The sequence below is a fragment of the Schistocerca gregaria genome, chromosome 1 (genome assembly GCF_023897955.1).
Source record: "Schistocerca gregaria isolate iqSchGreg1 chromosome 1, iqSchGreg1.2, whole genome shotgun sequence".
NCBI lineage: Eukaryota > Metazoa > Arthropoda > Insecta > Orthoptera > Acrididae > Schistocerca > Schistocerca gregaria.
This window is the reverse complement of record NC_064920.1, coordinates 730,238,190-730,254,764: the sequence shown is the minus strand read 5'-3', so window position 1 is coordinate 730,254,764 and position 16,575 is coordinate 730,238,190. Positions and strand designations below refer to the sequence as shown.

Here is a 16,575-nt window from a genome sequence, read left to right as displayed (position 1 = left end):
ATAATCTATAGTGTGCTCTTGACATTTGGTTTTTATATTCAATTTGGTATGAACTGGTAATTTTGTCTTCTCTGAGTGGATTCACGATTTAACAAACACGTTCAACTGTCAGAACATGAGTACTCTACAACCAATATTTCAAAGTGAACCACTTCTCAATGCAATGGTTTGTTTGAACACTGCAGTACTTCACAACATATGCCCTGACTTTCCACGGAGCTGTTAAGTTAGTTACTAAGTCAGTAATAAGATTACCTAAAATTGAATGTGGACTTCGAACCACACTTAACTCCATTTTTCACATTAAAAAAGTCACTGCCAGACATGAAACAAGTGATAAGTGATACAGAGCTCTGTTCAAAGATGCAATCTGAAAGCTGTATCACTTTAATTTTTATATATGTTCCAAGAGTGGATCCAGTACCAACCATGATGGTCATTACATCCTCTTCAATTCAAAATGAAGAAAGCATATTTATTATTTATGATTTTAAAAGCATTCTTAGTGCCATATAGCACAGCAGTAAACTAGTTATTGACACAGCTCAAGAAATAACAAAATGTTCTCGAAGAAATAAATACAATTATCTACTTTGGATTAAAGCTTACAGAGGCATTTTGTATAACAAAATTGTAGACCAGTTAGCTAAAGGAGCTGCCATATTTTGACTCTTCTTAGACATCCAGTTACTTTTCACTGAATTTACATGTCAAGTTAATATGAAAGTCAGATGCCATAGGGAAGAGGAATGGGAACCATCATCTGTTAATAAAGGAGAATATTAAAGTTGGATACAGCCCCACATTACTGTACACTGTGGAGCTATTTCTACACTCAAGAGAATGAAATTTAATCATGGCAGCTTTCCTTCCCATTTATTTTGTCTACAACTTAGGAATTCTGATACCTGTGACTGCAAAAACTAAGGAAATGTGGAGGACATTAACAATTTAATCTTCACCTGCCCAAAATATAATCAACATAGAGAACAATTGCATTCACAACTTAGCAATCTTAGGGTTCCATTCTAAACAAGCACTATTAGTCTTCTAATGAAGAATGATAAAGCAGTGTTTTTTTGCAAAAATTAAGGTTGTTTTTGTTTACTCGATAGTGAAGAAACAACGTTTAGTTGAAATATGTTCATGTCTAAGTTAAAGAAAATCCCATTTTTCTTTTAATTGTTAATGTCTAAATAGTGTACTCATGACGAAGATTAAATAAAAAAAAATAATTGTGCCTGGCTGATGATGTTCATTATATACATGTTGTAAAGAGAATGTCGTTGGAGCAAACAACCTCAACCAGGCAGATCAGAGGTCGACAATATGGTTCACAACTACATCTCTCTATGCACAATAACCCTTATCCAGTTGCAGCTCTTTATCACAATGACACATTTAATACAGCAAAAGTAAAAATAAATATTTTATTTGTGAAACAAATTATATGAGGACTATTAGGTTCTTAGTGTGACTGTATTTCAGAGCAATTAAAAACACTTTACACCCAGTTCTAGTATTCACTATTGCAGTGAAGTAGATATTGTTAAAAATATATTATTTTACAGTACATACCACTGACATTTTGGCTGCTTTGGAATTAGTATCCTTCAGCATACTATACATGAAGTTCTGCAAGGTCTGAAAAATTACAATACAGACTATATTTTAAACACATATCAGGCTGCCATGTAATGCATTAAAATATAAGGCATTCAGCTGCTTTTCCTGCCACAGGACTAACAATGCCAGTACATAATATACTCAAATGAAAACTTAAAGAAAAGCAATGTCAAGTTAATAGCAACATATAATTTACAAGGATAAAAAAGAAACAGAAAAGTTTTTGTTTATCAGAAGTATCACAGATAAAATTACAACATAAATAGCAAGCAGACAAAAAAATCAGCACAACCTTTTTTTATGTTTTCCCCTCAAGACACTTTCTACACATTTGCTACGTACTTGAGTATTTCGAATGTGAGACTTGCTGTTTCACATCACCATGAATTATACAAAATACATCTGACTAAAAAGAAACTGCATTCAAATTACAATCGATATGTTTCTAAGGGCTACTGATGCGCACCAGAATTTACAAGTATGCATACTGGAATGCGGAATAGAAGTGCAGTAAGCCACTGGCTGTATCACATCACCAATTTTCTGAAATTTAAATCTTAGTTGTTACAGTACGCTACCTTTCCTTGGCCTCCATCTGGGATTCAGAGTCACTTTCAGTTCACTCTGTTACCCTTAAACTTATTCCCTAGGTGCCTCTCTCCATCAGCAAAGGAACTCATTAATCAATTCAGAAGCGCAGAGATACAATATCCAGTTTTCATGTGTGGATAAGTTTCATGCCAGCTGTTCTATTTTCAGAAACTGATTGGTACACATGCACACTGCAATATACTGTGAAAAATCTTTTTACTTTATTTGTAACTTGAAACTGAACTGTACACATGTACACTGCATCATACTGTGAAAAATCTTCTTTTTACTTTGTTTGTAACTTAAAATTGAACTGTAGCATTAAAATAAAATAAATGAATAATGGAACTGCAACTGTTACAATTCCATTTTTTAAATGAAATTTCCCAGTAGCCCTTAGCAATGCTGTAGTTTTTAATAATTCAGAAAAAAAAATCGCTCCAGCTGGAAATTCATAAGTTGCTTGAAACAATACTTAGAAGACACCTGTGAATAAATATATCAAAATATATCATAACAGATTTGGTGGTAAGTATGAACAATACGACATTCTTGACTTGTTTCCGAATATCATTGTCTTCTCTGCAAAGCATTTTGATGATTTGGCTTGTCAGCTTTCATCAGGGGCTACCTGAGACAGTATCAGGTAGGACTCGATGAGGGTAATGAGTCACATCATCACATTACTGTGCAAGAAAGGTCAAATTGCTGAGAAAACCTGGGGACTAACACAAACCATTTTACTATTGCATTGGTGAGAGTAATCATCTTCAGCAAGAAACACTCTAGAATGCTAGTAGTTCTTTATAACCTATTTTATAATATTAGCTTATCTTGATAATGTCAGACATCACTGGGAGAAATATATCTAGCAGCATGTAGCTCACAAAATTCGTAGTCTTCATAGTCAAATTCTATACAATAAGTAGGGGCATTACACAGCATTAACAAAGTGAATAAAATAAATAAGAAACAATTTTTGGATAGAACAGTTAGCAATAAGTACAATACAAATAGTAGCTATTATTTCAATTTGATTCAATCAAGTGAATAATGGCTTACATGTATGATATGTCCATAATATATATATATATATATATATTGAAATATTTTTATCAAGTTACCGTGTTCAACCGTGCATTCTTGTGCTTGGAATTTTGATTCTTAATGTCTGTGATTATGTGTGTTTCTAAAAATTTTCTCAGTGGTTTATCTTGACAACGTAACAACTGGAAGAAGAGAGAAAGCAGGTCTGTTGGTGCTAACAAATTTTTGTTGCGCAGCAAAATAAGTGCTCGACACAATGTCTGTAAAAACAAAGATTCAGAACAATAAAACTCTCAGAAACTTTTACAAAGTGATTAAAATAACAAATACAATAACTTTGTACTAACCATTCGGAAGTCACTGTCAAGAACAGTTTGATGTGTTTGTAAGATATCTATCAGTTGTTGGGGATATTTAGCAAGTACATCAGGATAACAATGTGAAACCTGTAACAGGGATTCAGTATTCATAAGCAAATCAGAAAAATTAATCAGAAATTTAAATACATGACAAACACACAATTTTTCACACAAATAGAAACACATCCAATCACTAAATACAATAAAGAATATTTTAAATAGAAAACATCCATTCTCTCCTCAAACTTAAACAATAATGAAGGGACCCTCCAATTTTAAAACAGTATGAGATGCGTTTTTTCTATATGTTCATTTACTTATTTTCCCATGCAATGTACTTGCACGGAACAGGAAGATTGTTTCTACCATGTACAGACTCTAGGAATAGATTAATGAGAGGATACAGAACAAAAAAGGTCTAACAAACTTATGTCGGAAAATGCATAGTTTCCATGATAGAGACCATTTATTCAATCATACTTTGTTACAGAGACTGCGGTCCAATATATGCACTGTAACATGTGAATACAGTTCCAGTATGCATGGGTTCCTCATAGAGGGTGGTTGTTCCTCATACGTCATGCTCTACAACCCTCTCCTGCCATCGTAATTGGTAATGTTGCATCAGATTCAGTTTTCTTGCTGACTCACTTTGTAGAGGATATGATACAGTGTTCCATATTTGAATCGAGAGCTTGCCGACATGATGTTTACTTATGGAAAGACAAGTGGCAATGGGTGATGGGCAGTAAGGTTGTATCACAAGATCTACTCCTGGCGACAACAACCATGGCATTCAATGTTTGCAATAGTGTTTCGCCATTTGTCTGACACAGGATCATTTAAGAAAGTGGGAAATCATGACAGACATATCAGAAATGTTTGGACACCAGTCTTGGAGGAAAATGTGATGAATACTGTGGAAGGCAACTGCCGTGTCAGTACCAGGCAGTTGGCCTGCCAGTGCAGGGTAAGCCAGGTGACTATGTGGAACATTTCCACGACAACTGTTATTACCCTTATCACTTACAGCATGTGCAGTGCTTACTAGCGACAGATTTTCCACATCGAGAGCAGTTTTGTTACTGGTTTTTTCACCAGGGAACCATGATTTGTGTCATCCATCCTATTCAGAGATAACAGAAATATGTGGAATAGTATGCAGAACACCCATGATATGGTGACCGTGAATTAACATCATTGGTGTAGCCGAAATGTGTGGACTGGGATAGTTAGCAACCATATTTTGGGAGCAATCTTCCTTGCAGATCACTGGAACTATAGGCGTTTCTTGCAGGTGACTTTGCTTCCCCTGTTGGAAGAAGTGCCATTGATGATTCAAAAGGTTATGTGGCTGCAACATGATGGCAATCCATCTCACTTTGCCATTAACATCTGGACGCATCTCAAATGTGTCCTCCCTGGTCAATGGATAGGACGATAGGGTTCAGTTGCATGGCCTGTTCATTCACCAGATCTCAACCTGTGCAATTTCTGACTATGGTGCCATCTCAAAAGTATTGTGTATGCACAGCACATTTCAGATGTGGAGACATTTGAGCAGTGTATTCATGCTGCCTTTGACACTGATCGGATTCAGCCTCGCCAATTTGAACGTGTGAGACGGAAACGATACAGCGTACATGTGTGTGTTCAGGCACATGCAAACCATTTACAACACATACTGTAGCTATGGCTGCATGGTATAGCACGTATTAGACTCCAGCTTCTGTAACAGTGTATGATTGGATAAAGTATCTCTAGCACGGAAACCATGCATTTGCGTACACGAGTTCATTAGACCTTTTTTTGTTCTGTATCCTCTCATCAATCAATCCCTAGTTTGTAAATAGTGGGAAAAATCATCCTGTAGACACTATACAAATGCTGCACACTGATTATTAAACAACCACTTTAGGAAGCTCAGAACATGGAGCTTTTTAATTGCAGATGGCAGCTTATAGTGTGTCCAGAAGGAGTGATGAGACAGTGTAAGATGATAGAAGACACTTGATATCCTGAAATATCAAAAAGTTTTGCACGAACTCAGAAGGTACAAATGTGCAAGTATAGGTTAGAGAAATTCTTACAGGAATTAAGCTAAATAGTGGAACAAATCTCATGAATGTTGTTTATGAAACTACAGAAATTCCATCAGTTTTTTAAAATAATGTAGTAACACTGCAATGAAAGCATGAATGGGTAGATGAAAAAGTAACCACACACATAATCATTCTAGTATCATATGTATCAAAAATACTCACCAAAGTTCTTTACTGAAGAACAGAAGGAAAGACTGAAAGTAGATTAGGAGAACATCAAACCAGTTTTGGGAGAACTAGAGGCTTTTGAGGAGCAATTTCAGCATGTAGCTAATAACAGAAGACAGATAACCATTTACACTTCAACAGCAAATGGCACTTGACATGTGAATTTTGTTTTTCACTCAGATGTCAAGCCTCACTCGACATGATTTTTTTGCAGCTCTCACATGCTCCACTCTTGAATCTGACTGTACTATGCTGCATAGTACTGCCATCTAGGTACCCCTGTGTTAACTCGGAGTACAACTGTAGCAGATGTGTTGAGACAAAGGTTGTAATTGTTATGTTCAAATTACTATGCGTGAAATGGTTAGTTCTTCATACACAGTCCTTAGAGCAAGAAACTCTAGAGCCCTTAGAGGAATGTCTATGTGAAAACACATATGACAATGATTCTGATGATGACAGTGATCCATTTATTAACAATTTGAGTGAAATAACGATGGAAACAGTCCAAATTGTAGAGATGCAAAAAATATTCCACAATGAAAAGTTTCGTAATACTTATGAAAATATATTTGAATGAAAGTGCACTTTTTGTTTTAATGCATACCCTAATTATTGGTCAATGGACTCATCGTTTCCACAAAGAGACTCATGCTCACAGCCTGGACAGCAGCAGTTTAAATAATGAGTACATGGAGACGCCCTGTGTCAGCATTACAGAATGTAAAAGCTTAAGAAAATATAGTGTAACCTCATTTACCAGGATCTCACTAATCTAAATCTTGGTAGTACAGTAACTGCTCAGTATTCAATACTCTGAAAATAATAATGACAACAACCAATGACGATGATCATGATGATGATGATGATGATGATGATGATGATGATGACGATCGTCATCATCATCATCATCATAATTAAATTTAAATACTGCGAAACCACAATACACGGACCTTGGAACTGTGTCAGTGGACAGGTTAACTTTAAGTTGTATAGTACTGCATTGTCCACATTTGTTGCAAATGTAGATCATCATCGAAGAATAAGAAGGTGGTAGTCCATGGACAAAAAGATGTACTGTACGGGATGGACAAAGAAGAATTGTTAAAAAACATCACTGCTTAATTTGACCTTAGAATTTTTACACTGTTAAATTAAAAGCATAATCCATGATCAGTCATTTACAAGTTCACTGATGTAGTTTGCACAATCAATAAAGATACCAGTGACAATGTTCATTGAAGCATTAGTAAAATTTCAGTATCTCAGAGATAGATGTTAAGGACATAAATGACTAGCCGTGAAACGACAAGCACACTGGCACAGTAGGATTTCTGGTGAAGAAATCACCACCATTTGTTCATCTGCGGACAATGATGATAATGTAGATGGATTAGCTGATGAAGATATTAGGACATATACAGAGGCAACAACACAGCTGTACAAAACAGTGGTTTATTTGGCATGCCAGGCAGAAACAACTTTAGCTGAACTGACATTGGTGAAATACCTGTGTGATCATGCTGCATATAATCGAAATATGAATCTCACTCGAAAGAAATTTACTGATTCCTTCAGTGTGCAAAACACACTATGTATATCTGCTCAAAATTTATGTGGAAATAATGTATAATTTGTGAATTACTTGAAAATAAATATAATGTTTATGCTTATAACATTTAACTAGTCATTCTAATTTTTCTGTATTCATGGATTATCTAGACTTCTGATGATCCGGCTGAACTACAGTGCCGACATAGTGCGGATAAAAGAGATTCCACTGCACAAGGAAATGAACATAGCATTCTTAGATTTGGAGATGGTTTTTGATAATACATGTCAACAATATTTTTATTGCAGATGATGTGAAAGGTGTTCTACATAAACTCTGAATCCTGAATTAAAAAATTAAGTAAGTTGCTGGCTATTGGACTCAGTTTTCTTGTAAAACACTATCCTCAATTTATCAGAATCTTTGAAAATGCTGCATATTGATTATTCTTCTGTGGCTTAAATTAAATATTCTGCAGATTTGAAAAATAACTAAAATATGTATAACAAATTATCACACGAATCTCAATTCAGAAATCTACAGCCAGAGATAAAAGTTGTTTGCCAGCACTGCCGAAAAGTCATGCCTGAATATGAAGAACTAGGTACTTGTTGCCACTTGCATCTCAGAACCGAGAGTTCTATCAACCGCCGGAAGTGACTGCTAGGTGTTCTAAGTTCACAAAGGTTTGTGGTTTTTGTTAATTCAGAAGAATAAATGCATCATACTTGTGGAAATAGAGCAAAATTCTTTTTTTTTTTATATATCTGTGAAATGTTAACTCTGAAATAGCAAAAATAGAAACGTCATCCTCTTGTAAAGAAGAGCTATGAACTAATGTTGGTGACCAGTGCAGGAATTTGGTCCCCACATATGCTGTTAATCATTTTCCATGCTCATGACTGGCTGCTTAAAAGGATCACTTCACATGTCCTCTGCTGTTCCTATGATTCTGAGGGAAGAAACAGACCTACATAATACACTGTTACTTTTGTCTCACAATCAAAAACAAGGAAAACTATGCAATATCCTGATTCACTATCTACTATAAAGCATACAGTCACCTACGATCTTAATCTTACTGTTGCCATGCCTACTTTGGCCTGAATAAACAAATATTCATCAGAATTAAGCAGCTTCTTTCTTCTAGTTGAGATGTTGAACAGTTTCTCTGGAACCAAGGTACCATAGGGAATCTTTGCTAGCAGTCATGCACTCTCCGCTATACTTCAATTCTTCCAAGCCAAAATGCTTGCACCAGGAAAAGCTTCAAAGCCACAATAGTCTGCATGAGTGCCCCATACAACAGCCAAGGTCAACCATGTACTGCCTCTAAGCACTGCTGATACATCACATGTGGACTGCTTTTTAAGTCCATGAAAAACATTAGGCCCTCCAATATGCTGCTGCTTATTAAACTGTCCAGTAAGGTCAACGTTATTTGCTTTCAATGACCTATACACAGGACATACCACCTAAGGCGATGATGATGATACTGCAGATGAGGCATTGCAGCGGTATATTAACACTAAGTGAACATTGCAAGTCAACACCCAGTGAAACACACTGCTAAGCAAGTGACAACAGCACGGTCCTCCTTGTTAACTTACCTCTGCAATGCCTTGTCGCCGTTATCATCGTTGTCACCTTAGGTGGTATGTTCCTGTGTATAGGTCACTGAAAGCAATTAACATTGACCTTACTGGGCAATTTAATACGCAGCAGCTTATTGGAAGGCCTAGTGCTCTTTGTGGACTTGGTAATGTATTGATGACAGCAGTCTCTCCTGAGGATGTGACAGTAAGTCAAGAAGATATGCACGCTGGCAAACACCTGAAGACCACTGTGGATAAAATGAACCACACTTTTTATCTCAAAGGGATTCCAACCATATTGTTCATGATGTAAATTTGTCAAATCAAAGCAACAGTCTGAGCTTTTAGCCTGTCAATTAATGGATGGAATCTTCTTTCCAACCAAAAGTTTACTGTGACTGCCATACTGTTTTTTTCTGAATATTTTTACAAAGAAGGTAACATGTCTTTTTGCAATGACATCAAGTCCATTATGGAGACTCTTAACTATGTTACTGTAAATGAGTGGCTCTCATTCATAGCATCTGGCAAAGCAGTCTGAAAGCAGTACTTCTCCACAATGGGAACAAATTTCCTTCTGTTTGAACTGTTCACTGAGTTAACCTGAAGGAGCCTGATGAGAACTTTAAACGGCAACTCACACTTATTGAGTATTAGAAATACAAACAGCATATCTGGGAAGATCTCAAGCTAACTTCGGAAAGGGGGAATGTCAATCGACATGTAAAGTGTAGGTAATGATCCTAGGCGCAAAGGACAGTATTGTGACAGAAGTCACACATTTTATAGGAATTATTCTGGTAAGTTTGGATTCTATATACCACTAGCATTAGTATGTGTTATGAGTGTCAGAAAGAACACTTTTATTTGCCCAGAGATCCTCCAGATTACAAACTACTGTGAATAATGAAACTAGTATGTGCTAAAGAAAAGCTAGTACAAAGAATTAGAATAAAGGATGAAATAATCAAGTGTCTACGATACCTGGAGTTTATGATTGGAAATCAGAAATGTTATCCGTATGATTCCTAGATATAAAAGAACTGTCTCCAACATTAGGTGAAATGCTCAAGCTGTTATTAACAAAGTGGAATATAAAAAGAAGAGCTAAGTATTGAATAAAAGGCTGTTCTCAATTATTAAAAGAAATAGAATGTACACTGGTTAAAATGTGAATTAGTATTATGTGGGATACTAACATACGTGATGATTATGTATAAAATATCGCGTGTTTGAGCTGAGGTAGGGACATGTAGTGCTTCGAGAATTTCTGCATAAATTTTAGAACCATTCGTCCTTCTACCGTCGTGAACACACAATATTTTAAATATAAGTGGGAGATCGGAAACGTATCTACTGCACCACCTGTTTCTGCGTGCATGTTGGAAGTTTGTTATGAGAAGACTGTAAGCGTGGCGGTCGAACAACGCCGACAAGTGTTTTCCACTAGCACCACAGTAGCCATGAGGAAAGAACAAGGAATAATTATGTAGTATTCTTTGCTGTTTTAGCGACTGTGTTTATTGTTAAAGAAAAATGAACAATTGAATACAGATTTTTAAGTACTTCACGTATTGGGCTCTCTAGAGGCAAGACAGGCCAGAGCTCATCAGTTCATGCGAGATGTAAGGTGAGTTAATGATGACACAATGGCAGCAAATTTTTGGCACATCTGCAATGGAGGTCGAAATCAAGTGGTTTTCTTATGGGTGGCCACAGAAAATATTCCAGACATACTGCTGTTCAGAATCGACAAAGAAGGACTTAGAGTTGACATAAAATGCATCAAGTAAATCACCCCTTTCCCTGGGATGTTGATTCCCACACATTTCACAGCCCTGAATGACAGCTGGCACTGTGATTAGCAACAGCATGGCATTCTTGATGACCTTTGACACTGCTGACACCCTCCCGTATTATTCGATCCTTCTCTAACAGATGGTGAGGGAGCAATCTCACTGAACATGATCACACTCGTTTGGAGTGCAGTGTGACCACATTTTTTGCTGTGGTGTGCAGGTCAGAATGACTAGGGACTGTTCAAAACTATTCAACAAAATCTGAAATTGATCTGATGCAGCAAAGGGTGCTTGTGCTTTTGCAGCCTTTCTGTTCTGTGCCGTCCTATGGCGCAATCATGGAGGGGTGCAACAAGGACAAATGTATGATAAAATAGCAAAGAGTCTCTCTATGACCCACAAGTTTAGTGACACTCTCGGTGCCATCTGCCCACATTTGTTGAAGACTTTAAAAAATACGCCTGTACAGAGACAAACTGTGGCAGTGTCCTACGCACTTGCAGACAGGCAACCCCTTGACACCACTCCAATTCTGCTAGCCAATTAGTAAGTGCAAGAACAGCAGCACAGCCAGCCTGCAGGAGTCCAGGAATCTTGTCACAGTTTATTTCTGTACAGGTAAGTTTTTAAAGAACTTAACACCAGTAGCGATAGAGTGGGAGAGGGGTGGACGGGTCAGCACCTAGAGTGCTGCTGAACTGACGGGTCTTTGAGGGACTCTTTCCCATTTTATTCATGTGTGTGTCAATGTCCCGGCCCTCCATGATAACACCACAGGATGATGTGAAACAGAAGGATTGAAAAAGCATAAGCACACTTCGCTGCTTTGGATGACATTCAAATTTTATCAAATGATTTTGAAAGGTCCCTAGTGGTTCCATTCAGTGCACCAGAGCAAAAACTGCGATTGCACTGCTCTCCAAAGGCATGCGATCACGTTCAATGGCGTTGCTGGCTCATGATGTCTTTAGAAAAGGATGAAACATCCATGGGTCTCAGCAGTGTCAAATGTCATCAAGAACTTCATCCCATTGCTCATAACATTGCCAACAGTCATTTTCCACTGCAAAAAGTATGGGAACCAATGGCCCAAAGAAAGGGATCGTTTCACTGATGCCCTTTGTGCCCCCCTCTAAGGCCTTTTTGTGCTGATTCTGAGCAACAGTATGTCTGAAATGTTTTCCTCAGCCACCCTTAAGAAGACCCCCATGATTTCAACATGGGGTTTTGCAGTTCTGACCTCCAACACAGAGAAGTCAAAAAGAGGGATAAAATGTGGCTAATAGTGGGTGACAACCTTCTCATCATGTGACATGTTCACAGTGACTTTGGGCAGAATTGTGGTGAAATATAATGCCAATGTGACATCATTACATCACCTTACACCTTTCATGAACTTCTGAGCTCTGGTCTTTTCTTCGCACTTCTCAACATCTTGGTGTCTAAAGCATCGCTGAGCCTGGGGGTGACGCCGCAGGATGCCACGCTTCTGCACCATTACAGAGGAAGATTACAGTCACTTCTGAGCCAAATTTCAAACTTCCACATCCCAACGGGAGGCAATTATACCAGTTCAAAAAGTGATCCTTTAATATTGTGTTGTGCAGTGTGTTTATTAATGCAAATACTACTTCATACTTTTTTAAAAAAATTTCTGCATTTCCTTCTAACATTACATATACCTGTCTACATAGTACCTACCATTTATATCCATTGTAACATCTCAACCATTAATTTTCACCTTTTATTTTCAACCTTTTTTTAAAAAAAAATTCAGGCAGTTCTTTTGGCTTTCGACCATCCAATCATGATTCCTTGCTCATTCTACCCTCAGCAACACTGAAAATTCTTGTTTCCTCACGCAAATCTCCAATCACACATCCTGTTACTGAATTCTTGTCTGACGCAAGGTTTCCCGCCTGATGGGCTTACCATTAAAATTGCATCTCGGGCTGTCAGCCATCTTACTGCAAGAACCTTCAACTTTTCTAATTACGTCAGTCCCCAATGCTCACCAATCTGTTCTTTCCTAATCATACAATCCAAGCTCAAACTATACTTGCCAGATTCTATTCCTTTTGCAAAATCCTTGTATTCTGTGACCACAACTTCCTGATTGTTATTTCTGCAATAAAAACTCTTGTCCATTAACAGTTGGAACAGCATTCCCATTATCATCTGAGGATGTTGTCCCAGCTACTTCTGGCCTATGCCCTCATAGAATTAACTTTAGCCAACAATGATCCTACCACTCGATCCAAACACCCCCTCTCCCCCACCACATCCTGACCCACAATTATTTCACTTTTGAACATCACATCTAGACATCACACACCAGTCTGCTGTGAGTGAGTGGTCGCCTTTAGTTTATTTTATGTATTATCCATCTAGGAATTTCCTTTCTTGTTAAAACAATCTTTGAAATGATCACTGCAGAAAAAATCTGAGGATATGAGGAAAGTTCTCTGCTTGGCACTGAACAACTTACTGAATACTAGCAATGTGCCTGGGTTTCACACAGGTAGCTGCGAGCTACAGTGCCACCCGGTGCTCAAATGTAGCTCCAATATCGCACAAGCTACGTTCTCCGTGTGACCTTTTCCTGAATTTCCCTTCACAAAATTTAATCATTAACTCTATGCCAAAAAATATATTCTTATCAGCTCAACATCTCATACACCTGCATCACAATTCATTTAGGAAGTCAGAAGTACTCACACTGGCCTCCTGGTAGCAGTAGCTTGCACCAGTCCAGCAATGCAGTCGGGGGACCTTATACTATAATATGTGCGGATGATTCCAAGAAGTACTGCAATCTCTCTCAGACAGCAATGGGATAGTTTCCACTGTGATGGGGAACTTTAATTCATTGTAATTTAGCCAACTTTCACAAAATATTAATACATTACAGTACAAAACTTCTCATGAATCAGCAGTATAGCTATCATGAAAATCATATAAAAGATCACACTAATTCCTAGACGCTGCCAGATTTTTTAAATTTGGTTGACTTCAACCTGGAGTGTAAGCAATATTCTTGTTCCAGCTTGCTCTAGCTGGATAATTACTTGAATCAAGATCTACAAGATGATGAACCATGAGTTGCATTATGACTTGAAATACACAGCAATAAGTTGAATCCAATCATGCACTAGAAGAACAAACATAAACCACTAGGACATGACTTGGTAGTTTAATCTTAAAACCATCATGAAGATATTCTACTAAATTAATCCTCAAGTGAGCATGCTGTTTTTTATAACACTAGCAGTCAAGCATTGTATTTTGTACACATGTGAAGAATGTTACCCATGTAAATGTATGAGCAAAATCACAGTTTAATCTTAGTTTTACTAAACAACGATAAAATAAACTTACATTAGACAGGCTAAATCACTGTTTAATTAAACAATAATAAAATGAACTTCCATTATATCTCCTGTTGCTCCATACAAGTGTTACCCCACACTAATGAATGCAGTTGAAGTATTAAACAGCGCAGTTGCATCAGGTACCAGTCAACTGCTTATTTGATTGTTATTTTATCTTGTGGACAAATGTCTCATTGTAAAATTGTGCCTCTAACTCAGAATCTGTGTCACTTTCTTACATAAATCATAAATTTTTTTTCTCACCTAGCTTGATTATTATATGTTATTGCTGCTCACTTGGATGTATGAAAGCACAACTTAGCACTGTGTTAGCTGAATCAATAATGAAGGAATAGGTACGGGTCCACAATTGTAAAACAAAAATGAAATGGTGCATGACAATGTTATTTGTGGATGGTACACTTCATACAAAGTCACACCCATTCAAGGGTCAACGAAACCATCAACTTCCAGTTCTCGCTAAAGGTTAACTTCATCAAAAATCAGCAAATCTATATGTCTGTTTTAACCTTGTTATTCACAAAACAGTTTCCAATTGTTTCAACAGCTTGGATATTAATATTGTATCAGTACTTGATACCTTTTCCAAATAACTGATAGAAGTGTAACGATTCAGGCATCAGACAATGTCTGACCCTTTGGATGACCTAATTTTAAAGAATACACTACACAGAATACAGTATACGTATTTTTATACAACAGTCCCTTATCGTATTTCAATTGGCATTTTGTTAACATCATCCCAACTACAATTTTCTATTTGTTACTGAATTTAGAATGATCTGGGAGATATGGATCAGTCATCTAAAACTTAGCATCTGGGAACTGGTTCTGCAGTAGACAGTAGATTGATTTTGGTAATCTCTGTTCTCAGTTCATTATGTAATAGTACAACTGTATTTTCTTAATGAAACTGCTGCTGCATTTGGTACAGACTCTGAATGTTTTCTTCAGCAGAAGACACAGAGGCAAAAACTGCAGTTTCTTCTGGTTTACCATCTTCTCTAGAACCAATTATCTTTTCCAAGAGGACTATGCAATATTTTAGATAGAGATTTCAGCAAAATGGGAAATAAATAACAAAAAGCTCTAATTTTAAGGACATCTTTGTCTTGAAATTTCAACTTGTTTACTGCCGACAATGAACAAGTCTGCTTCTATAAAAAGTTCCTCTGCAAAACAAGTGGGAATCATGTTTTGTCTTTTTGTGGAGATGCACTCATCCATTTTAAAAATTCTAATTAGTTTCTTTGAGGTCTAATTTTTTAAAACTTTACTTTGCATTTTTCCTTCTTATCTTTTAAATACGAATAACTACAAATCCTAACACTACTTTATCACCACAGCTTTCAAATCTTCATCATTCACATAGAGCACTGTAAGCAGTTTCACAAAATAAGCTGATACAAAAGTAAAATACACTATCTGACAAAGTAGAATCACACCAGCTTGATTCTCAAACAACAGTAGACCTTGTAGTTCATGGGCATGCTACATATCCTAAGTAGCCTGCGTTAACCCACAGGAAGACAGGACACTTCATTCGCTCTGTTCACTATGACCCAACTAACAGTGCCAGTAAACTGAAGACAAAACCAACCAGTATCTAAGTACTACAGAATACTTCTTATAACACCAATGTCTTCTTGCCTGAAATATAAGTTTGTTTTTTAATGTAGTTTATTATGTCTATATCAAAATATAGTAAATAAAATAGAAAGAAACTTCCACATGGGAAAAATATATCAAAAACAAAGATTCCAAGACTTACCAAGAAGGAAATCGCCGGTAGATAGGCACAATAAATAAAACATACAAAAACACACACAGAATTTCTAGCTTTCGCAACTGACGGTTGCTTCTTCAGGAAAGAGGAAAGGAGAGGGAAAGACGAAAGGATGTGGGTTTTAAGGGAGAGGGTAAGGAGTCATTCCAATCCCGGGAGCGGAAAGACTTCCCTTAGGGGGAAAAAAGGACAGGTGTACACTCGCACACACACACATATCCATCCGCACATACACAGGCAAAAGCAGACATTTGTAAAGGCAAAGAGCTCGGGCAGAGATGTCAGTCGAGGCGGAAGTACAGAGGCAAAGAAGTTGTTGAAAGACAGGTGAGGTATGAGCGGCGGCAACTTGAAATTAGCGGAGGTTGAGGCCTGGCGGATATCGAGAAGAGAGGATATACTGAAGGGCGAGTTCCCATCTCCGGAGTTCGGATAGGTTGGTGTTGGTGGGAAGTATCCAGATAACTCGGACGGTGTAACACTGTGCCAAGATGTGCTGGCCGTGCACCAAGGTATGTTTAGCCACAGGGTGATACTCATTACCAACAAACACTGTCT

The 16,575-nt window shown here is 37.3% G+C and overlaps 1 protein-coding gene across 1 annotated transcript in view; it reads right to left on the bottom strand.

Moving 5' to 3' along the window:
* LOC126267044 (protein SDA1 homolog) overlaps window positions 1-16,575 on the bottom strand; it is a 173,678-nt gene that overhangs the window by 109,653 nt on the left and 47,450 nt on the right. Inside the window, exons 4-6 of the mRNA XM_049971869.1 lie at window positions 3,612-3,710; window positions 3,342-3,524; window positions 1,579-1,644 (exon numbers count right to left, since the gene is read on the bottom strand). Coding sequence (XP_049827826.1) covers window positions 1,579-1,644; window positions 3,342-3,524; window positions 3,612-3,710 — 348 coding nt within the window. The remainder of the gene's footprint in view (window positions 1-1,578; window positions 1,645-3,341; window positions 3,525-3,611; window positions 3,711-16,575) is intronic.